The sequence below is a fragment of the Callospermophilus lateralis genome, chromosome 9 (genome assembly GCF_048772815.1).
Source record: "Callospermophilus lateralis isolate mCalLat2 chromosome 9, mCalLat2.hap1, whole genome shotgun sequence".
Taxonomy (NCBI): Eukaryota; Metazoa; Chordata; class Mammalia; order Rodentia; family Sciuridae; genus Callospermophilus; species Callospermophilus lateralis.
The window spans coordinates 53,554,609-53,576,469 of NC_135313.1; the positions used below are offsets into that span (position 1 = coordinate 53,554,609).

The window sequence follows — 21,861 nt, forward strand, 5'->3', positions numbered from 1 at the left end:
GGGCCCAGTGGGCACTTTCTATTGCCCAATGCCTTCTGTGAAGGAAGAACAAATAATCACTGGACTTGCTCTATGAGAAGAAGGTCATCAGCAATAAGCCCAGTGATGACTGTTTTGATACTTGTTAGTTCACATAATTGGTTGGAAAGAAAACCTGTAACTACAAAACAGACTCATTAGACCTGCAGTAGATTTGGGAGGCTGATGAATGTGGGAATGAGGAAACCCAGCATCCTTTGAAACCCAGAATTCATTTACAGAATTAAAAAGCCTAACTAACATTAAAGAATGTCTCCCCAAAGCATGGAGATATAAACTGTCACAAAAGAGGAAATTGAAGTCTGATTTTTAAAACTAATAAGTAGGAAAAGCAATGCACATGGCTATGTCAGTATTTATAACAAAGAAGAATTTTTGGCAAATGGTCAGGGTTTTAAAAAAAATACATATAAACACACGAGAATATTTTCCAAATATGTACTTTTAATGCACAAACTCATAAATATAAATCCAGAAAACACCAATATTTAGGTTTCAAATGATACCCAAAAGGTATATTATATGATATTGCTTTTTATGCATTTCATTAGTGACAAATCAAAACATACTTTATAAAGACTGTTAAAAATTACCTCAATTCATAATTCAGGACACCAATTTTTCAAGTTAAAAATCTCTAGAAATATTTCAATTTTAAGCTGTATTTAAGAATACATTAAAAAAAATCCAAGTCTTGGGATATAGATATTCACAAATAAAAAATAAATGTTTAATTTTCTCAATTCAAATCTGATTTTATTATATAGGAGAGCAAACCCATTTTTCCAGTAAACATCAAAAGCATTTTTTTTATAGTTTAAATATTTTAAGTTTAAAAATGTGTTGTTAAAAAAAAAAAAACTTGGCTTTACAAAGAGAGCTTAAGTCAGGGCTTTTAAATTATCTTCTAAATCTCTAAAAAGAAAAGTCCGTAATTCAAGTACTTATATAGATTCTTCTTAATTTTAATTTTAAAATTCAGATTAGAAGTGCTTACCTCAAGGATCAGTAAGTTCTTTGCCTTTTGTTAGATTCTTCTCTTGGGGAATCCGCGAGCATAACTTTAAGTCTGACCCCATTTAGAATCTTTCCATGTAAAGTAGCAATGGCATCATTAGCGCTTATTCTATCTGCATACTTGACATAACCCACATTTTTTCCTGACACAAGGTAAACTTCAATCAGGTTACCAAAACGACTGAAACAAAGTAAAAAAACAAAAAAACAACAACTGAAACAGAAAAAGGCTGCTACTCAGTTCTAAAACCTTTTTTTTTTTTTTTTGCTATCAGGGATTAAGCCCAGGGGCTCTTAACTACCAAGCCACATCCCCAGCTCTTTTTTAAAATTTTATTAGAGGGTCTTATTGAGTTGCTTAAGGCCTCACTAAATTGCTGAGGCTGGGTTTGAACTCACAATCCTCCTACCTCAACCTCCCCAGTCACTGGGTTTATAGGCATGCACCATGCCTGGATGGATTCCATTCTTGACTCATTTATCACCCTTACTCTTATATTCAACATCGAATGCATGCCAATTTCAATACTTAAATATCTCTTTACTCAGTTAATGTCTCTTCTTTTTACTTTGGTCTCTTTCCTTATTCAAATTATCCTTATCTTTTCCTTATATTACTCTAATGCCTTCTTCCTTGTTCTGTGACCTGTCCTTCTTCATTCTTCACCCTGTTTTCTGTTTCTTTCTAAAATAAAATATGATCATTTACTCCCTAAAAATCTCCTCAGTAGCTCACTCTCCACTGCTTCCAAGGTGAGGACAAACTCCTTAAATAGCTTTCAACATGGTCCTTGGCCTCCTTAGCTTCATGTTCCCTTATAATCTCTTTAAGTCTGTATACTAATCACCTCCTTTCACACTCTCTTTGGCAGGAAAAAATCACCCACACCCCAGTTTCCTCCTATGGCAAATTATTTTTAACTTTCACTCCTCAGAGTTTCTAAGGTAGGTTCCCCTCCCATGGATTTCACATATTCCTTACCACAGCATCATTTAACTCACTAGATTGTAATTCCCTACTTGTCTGTTTCCTACATGACATTAGTTCTAAGGGGACAAGGACTACAATCTCTTGTCAACATAATATAGTAATATAATGTTTTCTTTATATAACTGTCTTTAGCATTTAACACAGTGACTGCCTGACACTGAGGAGTGATTCATGAAAAAAACAACAAAACAAAACTAAACTAAATGAATCAATTAAACTCAGTTAAACAAAGGTCAAAATACTTGAACCACATGCCTGATATCTTAAGCAGAACTTTAACAAGCTTCCTAATGAGCCTGCCCAATTCACTAACATTCCTGTAAGGCAAACAAGAAAGTGACCCTAAAGGAAAAGCTCAAGTAGGGATTATATTAAAAACACAAAAATAAATAAGAACCTTCTACCCTTAACACTTATTATACTTATTATTCTTTTTTTAATTTTTTTTTAGTTGTAGATGGACACAATACCTTTATTTTGTTTATTTAGTTTGTTTATGTGGAGCTGGGGATTGAACCCAGTGCCTCACACATGCTAGGCAAGCACTCTACCATTGAACCACAACACAGCCCAACACTTAATATTCTTTCCTATAAGTAACTGTTTACTCAATGTGGTTATATAATTTTTAGGATCCAACTGAGCACTGACAAAACAGAAGATGCTTAGTAAATACTGTTCAGCTGAATTATAACGATGAAGGAAAAATCTATGTAAAAAGAATTTTAATGGACAAGTCTACACAGATGTATCTTTTATCAGGAGATAAAAGGTTTGTCCATTCTATGCAAGCAGATTTTCAAAACAATACTACATGCTTTAAACAAAATAACAGGAAGTTCTGTGTAGAAACTTAAGATGTGTGAGTGGCATAGAAGAGAAGGAAATGGGGGATTATAAATTGAAAAACATAATTCAAATAAGAAGTTTTTAAATCCACAGAAAAAATCATCTCTTCCTAAGTAGGTATTGGATAAATGAAGTTTCAAGATTGTGAGAATGCTTAAATTACTAGTTCAAATCTTACCAGAATATATCTTCTAACACATCTAAAGGTAAAGGATGAGGATTAAACACAATAAAAAGTCTTTCTTTCACAGGAGTTTCAGGAGGAGCTTTCTTTTTGCATGATGGAAGTATAACATCTGTCTGGATTTGAGGCAACTGGGATCCAGAACTTCCTCCAAATTGCTATTGAAGAATTAGGAACAATACAAGAAAAAGAAAAACTGCATTTCAGGTATTTTTAGTCAAAAGATAAAAACGTGCAAATCATGGCTCTTACATGGTTTCCTACTATAGTAATGAAAAATTTCTTACATGGGTAATAAACAAAGGTAATATTTATTTAATACTCTGTAGACTGTATTATACTCTGTTGATTATATTATAAAGGTTAAAATTCTTACCTACTTACCAGAAATTGCTGTTGACTTGGGTTATTCCACACCATTGATGCAAGCTGTGCAGCTACCATCTGTGTTGCCATTTTTCTAAGGAGACTGGAGACAATAACTGGTAATTTACAGAAAACTGGAAATATTCAGTCTCTTAACAGTAACTTGTTTTGTGTGACTTCCTCACTTGAGAGGTCAACTGCTTCCTATTTTATTCTTCAATTCATAATCATGTACACCCAGGGCTTGGCTCCAGACACTCCTGAAATGGTACTTACTCTGTTGCATTACTCCCATCGTCAATGAAGGAAACACCTATCCGGTTTCCAGGAGGGTACTGAAATCCATGTAACTTGTATTTTGCATAAATAGCTGATGCTACATTAAAATACTGAACCACTCCATGGCCTAAAGTAGAGAACATACAGAAATGGAAAAGAAAGCACATTAAGTCACTGAGGCCCATGTTACAATGTATATTGAAGGTCAAACAATATAAAACCCTGATTATCACCCAACAGAGTCAAATATATCAAAAAACAAAGTTCTGTTACATGTGTGTACAACAGCCATATATTCCTATAAATTGAAGCATAAATCAAATTTTGGCAAAAGTATGAACATTATATTTTAAGAAAAATGGAACATTATTAGCATTATATTCTAAGAAATTTAATTTGGGGATAATGGTTTTGCTTACAGGATATCAATGTAGCTAAAAACTTAAATTTTTATTATTTGAAATTTAAGAAAGTTCCCTGTCATACTGGGTAGGAAATGCAAAGACAAGTGGTATATAAAAAGAATATATACTTAAATGAATTTATACTTAATTTAGCTGTAGTGGGAGAGAGGAAAAAGTGACAATGTATGAAAAACAAAAAGTAGGTACCAAGAGGGTTTCATATCCAAAGTCATCAATTTCACATTTCTTTGAAAGATTTCAGCTAATCAAATTAAAAGGGTAATGCTGAGCAGAGGGACAATTTTATACTGGGGTCCTTAAATGGAAAGCCCAGCTGTGACATAATCAAAAGGTTTCATGATATATTTACAATATAACCTGCTTTGGAGAAAAACAGTCATTGTTTTATGTTTCTCTTTAAAGCCAAGCATCAAATATTTTAATAAAATTAAAACACAGAAATCAAATGACCACATAAAAGTCTAACTACATGATGACATCTTTATTAATGAAAAGGTGCTTCAGTAACATGCATTTTTCAGACACAACTAACCAGAAAAATAATATAGAAGGTACAGAAGAAAATTCATTTCAACATACCAGATAAATGGTAGTGGATGTGTGGAACACACAAACATACACACACACACATACACAAGCAGAATAACATAAATATAACAATAAATGTTCCAGAAAACATGATATGTGTGCCTAGGGATCTTGGAACAAAAAATGAAAGCATATGTTTGGGTTAAGGTTGGAAATGGCCTAAAGTAGGTTCCGATGGACAGCTGTGCAAAAAGACCAGCGCTGGGTAAGGCAATAGTATGTGGGGGTGTCTGTGGAAGGGTGGGAGCACTTCAGGCCCATCAGCCCATAAGCCCACACTGATTCCTCTGCTTCCCTTCAACACTCATGTAACTCTAAAAGGACTAAATCAGATAACCTGTGGAACTGGAAGAGATGCCAAATATGATTTATTTATACCACTCCTTGTTTCTAATTCTTTGAAAATCAAACAAATCTTAAATTTACTGAGTGCTCATTGTGTGTCAGGACTCACATTAGGTATTTTACATATTTCATTACTAATTCTGACCCAACCCTAGCAAAGAAGATATTAAAAATCCCATTTCATAGATGAGAAAAGGAGAGGCTCCAAAGAGGATAAACATTTCACCAAAGTCTTAAAGCTAGTACCACTGCTGGGATTTACAGCTGGGTTTTATGGATTGCAAGACTTTTTCCATTGTCCATCACAACTCCTCCCTTAACAGAAAACCTTAATAAAAATCAAAAGCTTAACAGAAAGATGGGTTCAGCTAACACTAGATAACTAATTAATTGATTAGATGCATTAACAGGTTCAAATAGTTGATATTAGAGTCTTGCTTCTGTTGAGAATTGGAAAAACTAGTGAAAGGACATGTAAGAAGCTTCAATTTGGAAAAGTTTCATTTAGGTGAATAAAGCTTAAGAAAAAGAGACTTAGGGATTAAAGAGGAGGAAACTTAGAGAGTTTTTAACTTTGCCTAGCATTAATCAAAACAGTACAAATAGGTGTCTTTGTTGTGCTACTAGAAATAGAGAATGCTGTATTTTGTGGGAATTAAAGTATTTTTTTAACTGAATGACATTATATAAAACTAATTCCTACCGGTTTGTTTATTAAGGTATCACTGGATTTTATAGTCCAAAGTAGAGAAAAAGGAAACACAAAACTCCTGTCACACAAATAGTATCTGACATAAAAAGTGTGTTTGGGGAAATGCTATTAAAAGAAAAAGTGTATATAAGAACACAATCATTATTTTACCATAATTTGAATAAGGATCTCGTTGGACTTCACAATACTCCAATCCTGGTACTATATCAAAAATGCTGAAAAGCTGCTCTTCAGTGAAAGGAACCCTTGAAACAACTGACAGGCGTTTGGAGATAGCTTCCTGGCCTCTGTTGTCATTCTTGTCAAAACTTGAAAATTCAGGTTGTTGTTCTCCAACATTTTAAAAAGAAAAAATAAATCCTTAAACTTCTATACACGCAAAATTCATGTAACATTTTTTTGTACTAGAAAATAAAAAGTCCATTGCTAAGGCAATGTGTTTTGTGTTATGTTTCTGGTCACCAGCACTACCAGAAAGAACTAATGACAAGAAAACAGACAACTCTCCCCATTCCCCAATCTTCTATGCAGAAATACAATCAGAAATGTATGATCTAATTTCACAGGTATACATTTGGTATGTAAAAATTGAAAAATATGGCAAATATTTTATCTGAAGTTTTGTGGCAAATAACAACCTCAGACCTTACTTTGATCACTCATTTCCCCCTTTTATTAGTTTCTACTTTGTCACTTTTCTCCTTTCTGTAACCCTAATTTTAAAGCAGCAGTAGTATTTAAAACAAAGTTTTAGGACTCATTGTAAGGGGATATCTGTACATATATGCTTTATACTTTTTGATCAGTTGTATAAAGGCAGAAGTTCACCTATAAAAGTGATACTGATATAGTTTAATATGCAGATAATGCATAAATAATCAGGTAAAACTATATAATTGGAAATCAATTAAGCAAAATAAGTTATTAAGGACACTAAAAGTCATGCCCAAGATTTTAAGAAAAAAACACATTTAAGATTTTTATTCTCTAGATGAGACTAGACTGCCTATAAAAGCATAGTTTTTAAAAACTCAAATTACATTATATATACAACATATGCTATTGAAGTAAAGGTAGTCCACTTACCAAATGGAAACATATTTACTCTAGGTTCATGTCCCAAAGCCTCTTGCCTCATGTTACTATAATAATCTTGTTCTGAGGATTCAGAAGCTTTATTTTTAGGTTCGGCCAAGATTGCCCTAAAACCTGAAAAAGAGAACCATTAATTTCAAACTGCAGAGCAAATTTAACATATGGCAAATATACTTGGTTGATAGTGCCTGATAGCTTTAAAAAAATTATCGTACAAAGCAAAATGGTCCATCAGACCCATTTCTTTGTTTTCTAGAATATGGCAAAGAATAAAGAGGATCAGCAAGAACCCCAAATTATGGATCAATGTAGACATAAAAGTTCAGCAATTCTACTGGACTGTACCTCTGTGGCAGAGCACTTGCCTAGCATGTGTGAAGTATTAGGTTAGATCCCTAACACCACATAAAAATAAACAAATAAAATAAAGGAAGGCTGTCTATCTACAATTGCCAAAAAAAAAAAAGATGAGCAATCCTAGGCTGTTCCTTCCAATTGTCCCTACTACAGATGACTTCATTGTTTATTTGCCCAGTATTCTCCACATCAAAATTCTATTGATTTCAAACAGAATAAAACCAACCAGTTTGAAATCTTTTTCTGAAAATCTATCCTTAATACTGTAGATAGGTTAATTGTTCTAAAGGATTTATTATTTTTGAACAATTTACAAGAGCATCCTTACATAGACTAAGCTTGATGTCTTCAAAACCTCCATATATGGTTCCAATGTATTTAGTTAAATTTGTTGCCTACTTTCTCAGCAGGAATATTGTACTTTATAGACAGCTGCCTTCATAACATGAAGCACAAGACGTATTTATTCGTGGCTCTGTGCCTTTGCTAAAACTGCTTTCACGCTCTCTCCTGCTTGCTCTATACCAGATGCAAATCCTGTCTCCTCTGGATGTGTTCCCAGGCTCATTCAGTGCACCTGTTGTTCACTACTGACAGAACTATACCAACACAGTTGTGAACATTTTTTTTTTTTCAATTGGCAAATTCTTACTGAGTCTACTATAAATGGCAGTTACTTTTGTAGAGATTTCAGTAAGTCTTTAAGGGCCTATTACTACATTAGTTATTAGATGATGGAAAGACATACTGCTTGCTCTCAAAGAGCCTTTTAAAAATTCTTCTATTATTTTTTGCTTTTTGCCTAGGTCTTATTTTTAGGTCTTTGCTACCCACTATAGATATAAAATCCGGAATGCTGGAAGTTCCAAACATTTCATTTATATCCCTCTACTTAGCATACTGGTAAGTATACCATAGGTACTCAATTAAGGCTGATTGAATGAGAAATTCAGAAGGATCTAAGGAGAAAATTTGACTGTGAACCTTAGGATTATCTAAGAATTCTACTGATTAACAATAATTCTTTCCCACATGTATACATTTTCATAATAACATAAAACCCAGTAATTTATTCTTCTTTCTAAAAGTAAATATGATTAGAAGTATGATGACACAAGATATACTTCTTGGTTCCTTTAAAGTTCTTATTCTTTATTATGTACACTAGTAATAGGATAAGATCCAATCACTGCTTAAATTTATCTCATCTATGGTTAATTACTTATGTTAGTAAACCTTGTGAATCCTATCCTTAACTTACAAGTTTATTAGTATATTTAATTCTATTTAGGGTTTAGGTCAAATATGAACAAGCATAAAGAATAAGTATTAAAAAAAACTGAAAGGGCAAATCAATTTCTTAATACTTTAAATTCTAAAATACTTTTAAAAAGTCAAAAAAACTGTTCCACCTGCTATCTTAGTAATGTAGTCGCTCTTATTTCTCTTCAGACAGTGCTTCAATGAATATTGCCTAATCACAGTCCTAAAACATCCACTGCTAAGATTAAATTAGCAGGTATTTGCAAAACCAACATTAGATTCAGTTGTTTAGAATAACAGAGTTTTCAAAAAAGTCTGTAACAATGTTTAAAAACTGCATTCTTACTTCGATCACAGTTTTCTATTGCTTGGGCAGCTTGTGATGGTTTTAAATATCGTACATAGCCCAAACCTTTACTTTCTCCAGTGACTTTATTCTTAATAATGCTGCAATACTCGATATCTCCATATACCTGTAAAAGTTAAAAGAAATGATCTTAGGGGACTCAAAATTAATAACTGAACAGAGTTTTGCAGAACTAACTTAAATTTAAATTTACTTGTGCTATTTCAAGATATATAGATATTTTAAACTGCTTATTTCATAGACAAGCAAGCAGAATCCAATAATTTGCTTAGGCCACATAGGAAACAAACAACAGAAAGAAAGAGTTTATACATGGTCCAGATGGCTCCAAAGTTTTGCTCAGTAGTGGTTAAGGGCAGGGGTTCTGGAATTGGGTTTTATAGAGTCAAATTCTGATTCAGCCACTTATTAATTAGGCAATTAAGTATCTTCTCTGTGCCTGTCTATTATATGGGACTAAAAGCAGTACCTGTCTCACTTGGTTGTTTTAAAGGTTAAATGAACTAATCTATGTTAAGTGCTTATGTAAAGCCTGGGACATACTCAACACTCAATAAACATTAACTATAATATACTATCTTCTAAGAGAAGCATAAGTAATAGTGTATTCTTTTGGAGAACAGCTCAAAATATATCTCTAAAACACATTAGTTCACTCAGAATATTAACATCCTATGTGAGAAATATGCAGAATTATTTATTTTTAATGTTGGAAGAAACCCAGGGTATAAATTCTTGGTCTTTAGTATTTATGTTACAAAATTCTATGTAAATAATTACTTAATTACTGTATATTTAGGTTAAAATATCTTATTTGTTCACTAAGAAAAGAAGTTATAAATTTATAAAATAAAAAACTTCCTTACTATTGAAGGAAATATGGAATATATTCTTTTGGTATTTGTTGTTTCTGAAGTATTTTATTCAACTCTCAATTGGGGTAGGACAGACAAAGTTTGAAAATTACCTTTTACTGCTTGTTTCTTTTGCTATTGCCCACCCTATTCACAGTATTGGGAGGATAAGTAGAAAAGTAAAAAATTACAACTCAAAATAACTTAAACACCATTTTTTAAAAACTTTCTGTGAAAGTTTACCACTGCATATAAAAGTCAATGGCTAAAAAGACTTAAAATTATCTTCAAATAATTCAGAGCTGCAGTTTTTCCTTAAATATAACTCCTTTGTAGCCCAATTTTAAAATTAAAGCTCTTCAAAGTATAAGCTTTTCTGTGAATGAGTAAAATGTCAATATGCCTTAGGTCCATAAAAAATATTAGACAATGCTGTTCACACACTTAGGGCTGCCTGACTCACCTCTTCATAAGACGCAATGGAAGTAGTGATAAGAGAATGTTTTGAAATTTTAAAGGCCAAGAACAGGCTCTGGATACAGAGTAGGTTTAAATCTTGGCTTTGGTACCTACTACTTGTGTTACCATACTTAAAACTCTCTGAGCTTTATCCTTCATTTTTCTGAGTCTGTATTTTCATGATAAACGTCTGGGGAGGAAAGAACCCCCACTACTATTATCTTCTTTTTAGCAACTGTACAACCATTAAGGATTTATATTTTAGTTGTTACATATATTTTGTTTTCTTTTTAGTATTAATACTTTAGTTGTTACATATACTAGCTGATTAGAAAAAACAAATACCTTAAATTTGTCCCGTAGATCTTCTTCTGTATAGGACTTTGGTATCATAACAAAGATTCTTGTAAGTTCTTCATCTTCGACATCTCGGTGACTTCCAGATGATCTGGACTGAGCAATGAAAACCTAAGAAACATAACAAAACCCCCAAAATAAAGTCAAAACTTTTTTCTGTTCCTTAAATACATTTACTTTATGATTAAATGCCCATTAGGTTAAAATGCAATTTGATGGAGTCTTTTTTCTAAGATCTTTATTGCAATGACTTTTTGTATAATATAAATCTCTGCCATGTTTTTTCAAATGCATTTTTCATTTTGTGTTTTTGATTAGCAAGTCACTGTACTTAAAAAGAATGTATACTTGGCAGTTGTTTGACAGTGTTCCATAAATGTCCATTATATACTTAAGATATTATATACTTTATTTTGTCTACTTGTTCAATTAGATAATAAGAATATAAATATCTGATTATGAATTATCCATTAATTCTGTCAATATTTCATGTATTTTTAAGATTATTGGCTGAATAAACAAATGGGTTTTCTATATATTTTTAGACTGATATTTTCATTCTTATGAAATTACATCATGTCTGTTAATATGATATGAACTTGAAGTCTATTTTGTCTGATACTACACCAGCTTCCCCCCAACCCCTCAGCATGACTCTGATAAACAGCACTTAGTTGGTTTTTCTTAAATCTTATAATCTCTTCCCTTTAATTGGAGTATTTAGTCATTTACATTTAATGTAACTACTGATACAATTGGGTTTGAGTCTAGATTGTCATATTTTGTTTTCTTTCTTAGTATTAATATTTTAGAAAAAGTAGCATAACTATGTTCTGAGTCATCTCAGTGATTATTCAAATGATCTCCTGTGTGAGTAGGGAAATGCACAGGAGGCTCAATACTGGCAATTCTGTTTATTGAAATATTTTTTTTATGACATAAGAGTACTCTGAATTTGCTTTGTAGTATTGATTTCTAAATCTATCTTGTTTTTATACTAATCTAAAGCAATGCTAAAAATCTGTGACTAAGAGTTGGGGTTGTAGCTCAGTGGTAGAGTGCTTGTCTGGCACATGTTAGGTACTGGGTTCAATCTTCAGCACATAAAAATAAATAAAGGTACTGTGTCTATCTACAACTAAAAATATTTTAAAAATCTGTGACTAAGATCATGGATATGTTTATATAATTATAAACATAATAAGTTTAATGGCTAGTTTTTAAAATAACTTGAAGAAATGTAATGTAATTAATTAAATCACTACACATACAAGAACCCTTGAGGTTTTGTTTGTGTTTCCTTTAAAGTGTCAGTATATCATTCAAGTATGAGAAAACCAGGACTATGAAATTCCAGAGTAGGAGACAGGAACTCTAAGGACACTCAACTTAAAAAGCCATGGGATTTTATAAATGTTGAAAAAAAAATGACATCAGAGCCATGGGGAAAGCAGACCATTATTTTTGTTCAAAAGACAGCCTGACATAGAGGTGTGGGATTCTGCTTATGAGACAGGGCTGGAGACAACTCTAAATGAAGTGTATGTCCTGTTATTTCTTCAGTAATTTACACTACATGGCTCTGTGTGGTAGAACATGCCTATAATCTCAGCAACTCAAGAGGCAGCAATTGGAAAATCCCAAGTTTGAGGCTAGCCTCAGCAACTTAAGAAGCCCTCAGCAGCTTAGGGAGATCTAATTTGAAAATTAAAAAAATAAAAGGACTGGGGATGTAGCTCAGTAGTAAAGTACCCCTGGGTTCAAATCCCAGTACTCTCCCCCAAATCTACACAATATGTGAAGCACTGTTTGAGGCATTAGTAATAAGAGTAATAAGAGTAATGAGTAACACAGAAATGGTTAACTAGAAACCTAGCTTAGTGGATGCCCCAATAATAAATGATCAATAGGAAAATACAAAAAGGGAAGTTCTAAGAATATGCAAAGACACTAGAGGAAATAAAGGGGACTCAGGTAAAATGTGATTAGATATTCTATCAGATGCACACTTCTAAACTTTTGAGGATTGAAGTATTTGAAATCGCCAATAAAGGATGTAGAGCACTTGAACACTAATGGAAGATTTCTCCATACAAATTTTTATTTTCATACACTATGAAGACATAGATTCTAGATGGAGTATTATTGCAAAGCTAGAACCAAGATTCTTCTATTTTCTGGGTTTACTTTTTTCCTCCAGGTAATCCATCCCATAGCTGGTCACAGACTACTTTTTTACTTGGAAAATCTTTTGACCGGAGGCCTGGTGCTATAATATTTTTGTCTTGGAGATCCTTTGGAATTTTGCAAAAACAAAGTACATGTGAAAAAACAGAAGCTAAATTAATTTAACTGGAAATACTGAAAAAAAAATAGAAAGAAAACCAGATGTGCTCCAGTGGCAGACAACCTGAGCTGTAGCTGCTGAAGAATGAGCCTTGATTGTCTGGCTAGGTACAATAGTGATACAATCTTCTGGCTGAAACTGAGTGGACAAAAATGTGAACAACAGAATTGTAAACTTTAATTCTCTTTGGGAACAAGCACTTTAACTTCTCTATGGCTGAAGGAGGCTATGTTTCTGTGTTGAGACTTAAATTTCCTGTGTAGGAATTTATTGAAGGAAGGCAGTTTCAAACTTGGGTCTCTTTTTGAGTTGCCTGCATGGGCTGAGATCATGTTATATTCCAAATTATAAAACCCATTATATTAAGGTCATAAATACAAAGAGATGAAAATTATCAATCTATTGCAAGTATCAGCAAATTGTAGCTCCTTGTTTTTGGTATAATTCATGATATAATAATTTTCTTGTTTTTAAAGGGTTATTGAAAAAAAAAAAAAGATGTGACAGAGACCGTATGTGGCCTAAAAAGTGGGAATTATTTACTATGTGGCCCTTTACAGAGGTTTGCCAACTCCTGAACTAGTGTATGCTATCGCTCTATAATTTATTTCAGGAGGTGATTATGATTTATCTTTTTCCTTTTAGTTCTGTCAATAATGCTTCATGTATTTTGAAGCTCTATACTGACATGAACACACTAGATTGTCATGTATTTTTGTTAGTGTCTACTATGTTACTGGTATATTCCCAGGCTCTTTCTCTTTTGTGTATGGAGGAGGTACAGGCAGGACCTCCAGAGACTATAATATCTGAGTTATTAATTTAGAATTCCATATTAATATTCTTCTCAATTTTCTGTAAATTAAAAAAAAACAGAAAATAAAGAAAGAGGGAAAAAAAGGAAATTGAGAGGAAAGAAAAAAATTTGTGGAAAATTCCAATAGAATTGCATATACAGCAACTACCTCTAGAAGACAGGTGAAGAGTACAATTTAAACGACTGTTAGATTCTCAGGACTGAGTCCTGATTTGAAGTCACAGTAAGTAAGGAGTGACATCTTGGCTACTATTGATCAATAAACATATATGGAGGGTTTCCCTTCTGCCAGGAATTGTGCTAAAAGGATAGATTAAGTCAAATAACCCTGAAAATGACCCTTTCTTCTATGGGCCCTTAATTTTTACAGATGACTAAATATAGAAACAGAATATAAATACTTCAAGAATGAACTGAGTATACAAAGAATGAACTAAAAACATACAAATAAACATCTTAAAATAATACAAAAGCTACACTACCATCACAATGATTTGGCTCCTCTTAAGGGAGTTTACTTTGTTCTCTCTCTTTTTAAAAAATATTTTGTTTTAGTTGTAGTTGGACATAATGCCTTTATTTTATTTTTATGTGGTGGTGAGGATCGAATCCAGGACCCGGCATGTGTTAGGCTGCTAGGGAGAGCTCTAGCGCTGAGTCACAACCCCAGCCCCTACTTTGGTCTTTTTTCAAAGAAAACTGCCATTTAACAGGATCAATAGTCAAATGTTCGGCATTAGTATCTTCACAAATAGGGCTTATCTAAAATAATTTCAAATCTCACAGAAGCGTGAAGAATATGTAATAGGGGCCATTTAATCACCTGCACTTAGTATTACATACATGAATACTTTTGTTTGGTATTGGGGAAAAGATCCAAACCCAGAGGGCCACAATTTCACCTATGTACTTGGCGCAAGGTAAGTTTCCTATTTACCTGAGGAAAAGCAGAGATAAACATAGTAAACCGAAATGTCTGAGAGAGGAGGGTCAGAAAACACCAAAAGGTGAGCCAGGGTTGGGTGGGGACGATAACAATAGAGGGGCAGTGGCCACCTGGGAGAGGCCGAAACACAGCTCCTGCCCCTCTAGTGCCCAAGGCTGTCCCGCCCACTCGCAAGGGAGAAAGAAGTTCTCTCGCAAGCGCCCCTCCGCGCTCCTGGACGCACCCTCGGGGGCGGGGACCCTCTGAAAGCCACTCCCAACCACCCCCGCGCATGCCAGGTGCTGCCTGGTCAGCTCTGGGGAGTGGATGTCCACCCCTCCCCCGTCCTGGCACAACACCAAGGCCCGTCCTAGCCCCACGTCCTAGCCCCGACCCCGCGGGCACCCGGACCCGGGCACCCGCACCTTGATGGGTTTGATGTCGTTGGGGCCAAGGCACTGTCCGTGCATCTCTTCCATAGCCCTGCAGGCCTGCGAGCTGCGGGCGAACTTGACGAAGGCAATGCCCTTGGACTCCTTGGTGTGCTTGTCCCTCACCACCCAGATGTCCTGGATCTCGCCGAAAGGCGAGAAGCGCTCCCTCAGCACAGACTCGGGTGTGTACTTGCTGATCACCAGAAAGATGCGGCTATTGGGCGGTTCGTCCAGGCTGTCCACTCCCGGGCGGAAGCCTCCGCCGCTCGCAGAGCTGCCAGCTTCGTCCATGATGCCCCACCTCCGCGCGGGAGCCAGGCCCGCGTCCCTGTCAGTCCTATCTTTTTCTGCCGTGTCCGACATGGCCGCCGTAGCGCACCCAGTTCTAGCGGGTCCGCCGCTGGGCTTCCGGAAGACGGAGGACTCTAGCGTCAGGAGCTGTCCCGCCGCAGAGGGTGCTGGCTTCCGGGGGCAGCTTGCAGCGCCCCCTGGCGCCGCGGGGGTCCCTCACCAAGTCCAGTCCTCCAATCCCGCTAAACCCAGGTCCAACCATTAGTTTGTGTAGTCCCTAGATCCCTACAGCCAGAATAGTCTTGCCTGGTGCAGGGACTTTGCCAGCTCTTGCTTTACCCTACCCAAGAACCCAAGGATTCTTGGTTGTCATTGTTAAAGAAAAAATTATTCATGACATTTCTTAAAGATGGCCGACTTTATTCAAGGGGGACATCTGGTGATAGGTATAGGGACCTGTAATGGGGTCTTAGAGCCATGGTAGGGGGACACGGGTCGGGGGAGATACTGGTTTCAATTTTGACTTTAATAAGATAAAAGGGCATTTATAGCCAGAAGCAAGATTAGAATAGATAGAAAATTACTGAAGGTCAGGGATAAGAGGAATTCTAGCTTAACAGAATTTTTTGCTGAAGGCAGATCATAGTGATAAGATTTTATTAGGAGTTAGATACCAAAATTGGGGGTTATCATTAAACTGCTAGTGAGGATGGCCTTAGCTTGAGTCTAAGCAACTTCATTTTAAAAACTCCAGTTTGAAACCTATAGTCTCACTAGGCACATCTAACAGAGCCCTCAGTATAGCTCTCAGACAAGTTACTTCCCTTCACCCTGATAAACAGCCTCTGGCAGGCTGTCCTTACCTGATAAGAGGGGAAAAAAAGCTAGATGATCAGAGTGGAGACCACCAGACCAGATGTTTTTGACCCCAGGATAAATGATGTCATGGAGAAATCCTGTGGTAGCTGATAAGAATTGAAAGGGGGGGGGGTCAAAAGCCCCCAAATTTAGTATAAATAATAGAGCTAATGAACAGGGATTCAGCCAGCCAAAACAAGGATGCACTCTCTCTGGAGAGCCTGAAGAGGACCTGGACTGACATCCCCCCTCTTGCCATAGTATTCCTGATCCTCTGTGTGATCCTTACCAAACAAAGTCAAATCCAGAACCAACTGTGTCTGCTGATTTACTCGACTCCCACAAGCATAGAAAAGGTGCAGAACAGAAAAGGTGACTGCTCAGCTGGGAACTAGGAAAAATTGTAGAGAGCAAAGAAAGTAGGAAATGCCTACTGACTTCTAAACCTTCTTGTTAGTGGGTCTTGGAAGAGAGGTCAGCAGAAATAAGGCCTGGATTTAGCAGTAGTATCAGAATGAAGTGAAAGGAATATACCTGAAAGTGGCCTAGAGTACTAAGACCTGTGCTTCTATGAAGTCAAACTGATAAACATTTATTGTGCAACAATTATGTGCCAGGATCTGTGCTAGGAGTTATATATACAACTGGGAACAGAAATAGTTTTGCAACTAAATTGCATAAGCTTAGACAAGTTACTTAGTATTTCCAGCTAGATTACTTCAACTGTAAAGAAGAAATAATGTTTCTTACTAACTGGAATAGTTGTCAAATTCATTCCTTTAACTATGGTGCCCTCTCTCATCTCCTTGATAGTATGTAGTTGTTTGATGGTAACAAGAGTCAGGAATTCCGAATTGTTATCCTGGATTATATACTAAAAAGATTTTCATTCTTTTCCTTGTTTTACATTTCATAACTGTACAATGAACGCTCTGTTTACAATAGAGCTTGACAAGTTTAGGAAATAGCTTAACTTTTCACTTCTCTTTATCTTATCCAGAACAATCAAGGTAAATGAAAATAACATAATGTAATAATTTTATTGATGTGAAGTAGTGTAAAGATTCTGAGCAATACTAGTTGCACACAAGTGCCATCTAGTGGAAAATTTATAATTTTCTTAAGCTGCACTATCAGCAATCTCTGTCAGCATAAAATAATATCTTGTATAAATAAGACTTTGAGAATTTTAGCCCAATATTCAGAGCAGCTAATTTTTTAAAGAAAAATACTGGAATGTACTAGGAAAGAAAAATTTCTTTTCTACTCAATTTTATGAAATACCACATGTACAATGGGGGGGGAGAAAATTACTTATAAATTATAAAAATGTAATAAACATATTTTCTTTATATGACTTATTTATGTTAAAAGATTTATCCAGATATAATTCCCATTTCAAGTGCTCTATCAGTATGTTCACAAAGTTGTGCAAGCATCAGGATCCATTTTAGAGTATTTCATCCCTCAATGACAGAAGTCATATTTTAAACCACATAACATCTTTGAACATGAATTACATGTAACTAAAACACTGATAGTGTCTAAGGTTCAAAAGAATTATTATTAGCCTTATTTTAGAGAAAAGACATGCTGGGCATTTGCAGATTAAATTTTTTCAAGTCTTTAACATATAGACTATAATGCACAATTATTAATATAATAAACACTTATATTGACTTCATATAAAATTAAGATGTCCTTTGACATTTTTCTCTCCCACATCTATGAATCAATCCACTCCTCCCCCATCCCCCTTTTTTAAATGAGAGATAAGGGGCTGAGGATGTTGTTCAGTGGTGGAGTGCTTGCCTAGCATTCATGAAGTCCTGGGTTCAATCTCTAGCATGGAAAAAAAGAATAGTGTGGGAGAGATGATATTGTGACCAATTTTTGAAACTCAAAGATAAAATAGTAAATTTTTGTTTTTGTTTCCCAAATCTCTCAAACTATGATGTAAATGCAATGAGGCTTACTTGGTTGGGATATGAATCTTCAGATATTATATTTAACCAAAAACGTTTTACTGTACCTACAAATTTTCTATAGACTTAACTACTGGTAATTATTGGTAATAAATTCATAATTTTCAGATTGCTCTATGTGAAAATAGGTCAGAATGTCCATTTGTCCCATCTGTATACTATCTGCTAGTGATTAATGTATGCAAGCACTTAGCCTGGTTGTGATAGGCACTCAAGAAATGGTAGTCTCCTTGGGTTTGCATGCCTTTGAACTTGAGAATAATATTTAAACCCTGATTTTCCCCCACAAACCTGGTTCTTTTGGTTGATGACATAGCTTTTAAATGTGTTGATAACACAACAGAACTCATAGGTACCACATAGTTTCATTCAACCATCTGTAATTGTGGCTATTTAAATTAAAATTACTTGAACTTAATTATCAATTAAATCATTACAATTAAAATCATTCAGTTCCTCAGTCTAAAATATTAACCATATTAAAGTCCACACAGAATATCTCCATCACAGCAGAAAGGTCAATTGGACAGCAGTGCTCTAGAGAACAAGAATATTGAATAAAAATCCTATTTCCCTAATTCATAAAATATTCACTATCAATCACATTTCCAAATACCTTGATTGTTAAACAATTTTAGAAAATTATTTCAATATTTCTATTTCCTAGTTACAGTGTTCTACTCAAGTAGTAATATAAACTTAGTTTTCCTACTTATGTTTTTTTAAACACAAGTTTGTCTTTTTCACCTCTCTGCCTTTAATTGCCTTTTCCTTTTGACTCTCTCAGTCCTTCCCTCTATATCTTCTTTCTTTACTTTTTCAGGACCTTTTTTCTGTTTATATTCCTACTTGGTTCCCCATTTTTGGCAGTTACCACATTGCAAGCTTGCTGTCAATTGCTGTATTATTGTATTTTTGTATAGTCTGTTTGTAATGATATAAATGTACTGTATTTTACATCTTGCTCCATCTAGATTGTAGCTCATGGAAAACTGGGGCTGAGGTGTTCAGTGTTTATATTTCCAAGTTGCCTGGCACTGTGACTTGCCTATAATAACACTCATTTTCTTTTGTTGACTTTGATTTGATTGCCGTCGCCAAATGCTCTCGGACCATTAATAAAGGACGAAGTTTCTATGTCAAGCAAGACCTTGTACACACTGTGCATATACAAAAAATAAACTCTTCGATTGGGTAAAGGTTGAACAAACAAAAAAGACGGGTTTGGGGTCCTTATGCTTGAAAGGCATTCACGTTGTCACTATAAGACTCAAGGGGGCTGCCCGCGTGGCGGGTGCAAGGCTTTAAGCTCTGCGAGAGTTGGGATCCCGCGGGATCAGACGGGGGCCAATCAGCTGCGAGGATGGAGCCTGCCATTAGTCCTTGAGTCCACGACCCTCTGAGCGCATGTCTGACAGGGGCTTCGGCGAAGGGACTCAAAGCACGCCTGCCCACCCCCCAGTATCCAAAGTGGGAAGTGGGCCCCCGCAGGGCAGCGGCCCAAAGGAGGCGGAGAGCAAAGCCCCTGGCTCGGTGGTGGGTGCGGGCCGACTGGGCAGACGTGTGGTTGGCAGAGGGCAGCCTGAGGTGGAAGTGGTGACATGGGGAGTTGAGGCTGGGAGTTTGGAAAGCCCGACTCGTGTTGCAGCTCAGGGGTTCATTCACAGCCACAGAGAAGGGGTAAAGGACAGCTTTGGGGATTCATGGAGGTGAGGTGATTACTCAGAGTTCCATTATTATTACTGCCTTCCACTTCAGTCCACTGCAACATGGATCCCACATCCTCCCAAAAATATTCTAGTGAGCTTCCCTTCCTGCTTTCATCGCTTCAACTATGTGTGGGCTTTGTAAGTTTTAAAAGTTTTATTGGTACTTTGATTGTTCTGACCCCCTCTGCATTCCTCTTTTTACACAAAGTGAGACTTGACAATGGTTTGTACGCTTATTAAGAACGGCTTCACTTAGTTCTCTTACGTTTTCTCACTTGGGAAAAAATTTAAACATCTGCAATTGTATTCAAAGAAGGATCTCCTGATCATTTAAAAACAGATTTTTAACTGCTTACAAATTTGTGACCCTAAACATGTCCCTTAATCTCTGTGTGCCTCATCTTCCTCACATGCGAAAGTAGAGATATGAATAGCAACTATCTCATAGGTCTTTTGTGAAGATTAAATGACTTGAAAATATGTAAAAGGCTTAGAATATACCTGGCACATAGTAAGCACATACCATGTTTGCTACTTTTATCATCTAGTTAGTATTGGAATACTTCATAGTTGGATGAACGATCAGGCCCATATTAGAGGTCACATCTTTGCCTATTTTAGTGAGATATTTCTTCTTTAATGCTAAATACTGGCAGAGTGTCCACATAACTATAGGACAAAATGGTTTCCTTTGATATTCTGACCCATCTTACTGTTGATGAATGTATTGATTTTATTGCACTTGGAAAAGGGTCATAGGGATTTGCACCAGCATTAATCTGTGATTAAAGGTGGCAGCCATAAAAATTTTAATTGTGACTCATACTGGTTGTTTGAATAGTGATAATAGAAGGTTTTTTATAAGTGACTTTCATGTGAAATTTATAGCTTATGAGTAAAGTTTTCAGAATTATTAGTAACATTTTAGTTGTTATAAACAATCAATCTGATCTTTCTACCTTTATAAAAGGTGATAATCTAGGTAATATTTTATTTTTATGTGATATAGATTTTATGGTTATAGTGAATGTATTTTACTAAAAGGTCATACATTTGCTTTTCTGGTTGAAAATTCCCTTTTATGGCTTCTGTTCAAAGGCTCACTGAATCCTGAAACTATTAAGATAATTAATAAAACTGTTACATGTAGAAATTGAATGCAACATACTGAGTGATGTTTGGAATCTTAAAGTTAGCTTCTCTCTTAGATAAAATAAGTTTTCTTACCCTGCTTTCTATCAGACCTAAAATATTGATTTCTAGTTTTTGGATGCTGCCCCCTAAAAATCAACTGTCTTTCCTTTAGGTGGATTATTGACACTTTTATCAGCTTGCACATAGATTGAAATAAATTAGATATTCATTTTGTAGTTTATTGTACACTAGCCTTTCTCTGAGTAATAGTTAGCTTTAAGCAATACTGTATTCTTCAATATTGGCAGATTGATGGAAACATTATTTCTTAATAGGGAGGTATGGATAAATACATGCTTAGGATTGTACTCTCAAAGAATTAGGTACTTTCATGATTTTGATAATAGTAATTTGTTGTGTTCAAATCCATCCCAGTCCCTGCCTCTACTGTATTTATTCTTCACTGAGCATGAAAACAAAACCCATATAGAGCATTCACTGCCATTTCAAAGTATAATTTTGATAGGTTGAAAATATTTTCTTTTTTATGTCATTTTAGATGGAGGAGACAGTTATCTAACAGAATTTTTGGTAGTCTTCATCAAAATGTCTTTGTACAAAATCTCTTGTATATATCACTATACAAAGATCTTATCTACTTTAAAACCATTTATTTTCTACTACATTAATATTAAATTGTATTAGTGCTGACTGAAGTCAATAATGTTATTTCTGATTGCTTTCTAGTAGTGCTTGATCTAGTCTGGTGGACTGATTTACAATTAAGAGTGTAAAGTAAATGGGAATCTATTTT

The 21,861-nt window shown here is 35.3% G+C and overlaps 1 protein-coding gene across 2 annotated transcripts; it reads right to left on the reverse strand.

The window, feature by feature from the left end:
- Positions 1–1,036: 1,036 nt before the first annotated feature.
- Positions 1,037–15,467, reverse strand: Rbm45 (RNA binding motif protein 45). Of its 2 annotated transcripts, none has more exons than XM_076866407.2 (9): positions 15,062–15,467; positions 10,536–10,658; positions 8,857–8,983; positions 6,882–7,004; positions 5,946–6,125; positions 3,723–3,852; positions 3,465–3,549; positions 3,075–3,238; positions 1,037–1,237 (listed from the first exon to the last, which is right to left on the reverse strand). In XM_076866407.2, exons 1-9 carry the CDS (start codon positions 15,431–15,433, stop codon positions 1,045–1,047), a joined length of 1,497 nt encoding a protein of 498 aa, XP_076722522.1. In that variant the 5' UTR covers positions 15,434–15,467; the 3' UTR covers positions 1,037–1,044. The 2 variants fall into 2 exon arrangements, 1 of the variants encoding a protein (XP_076722522.1); XR_013092334.2 differs by having other exon boundaries at positions 1,149–1,237; positions 3,457–3,549.
- Between the last annotated feature and the right edge of the window lie 6,394 nt (positions 15,468–21,861).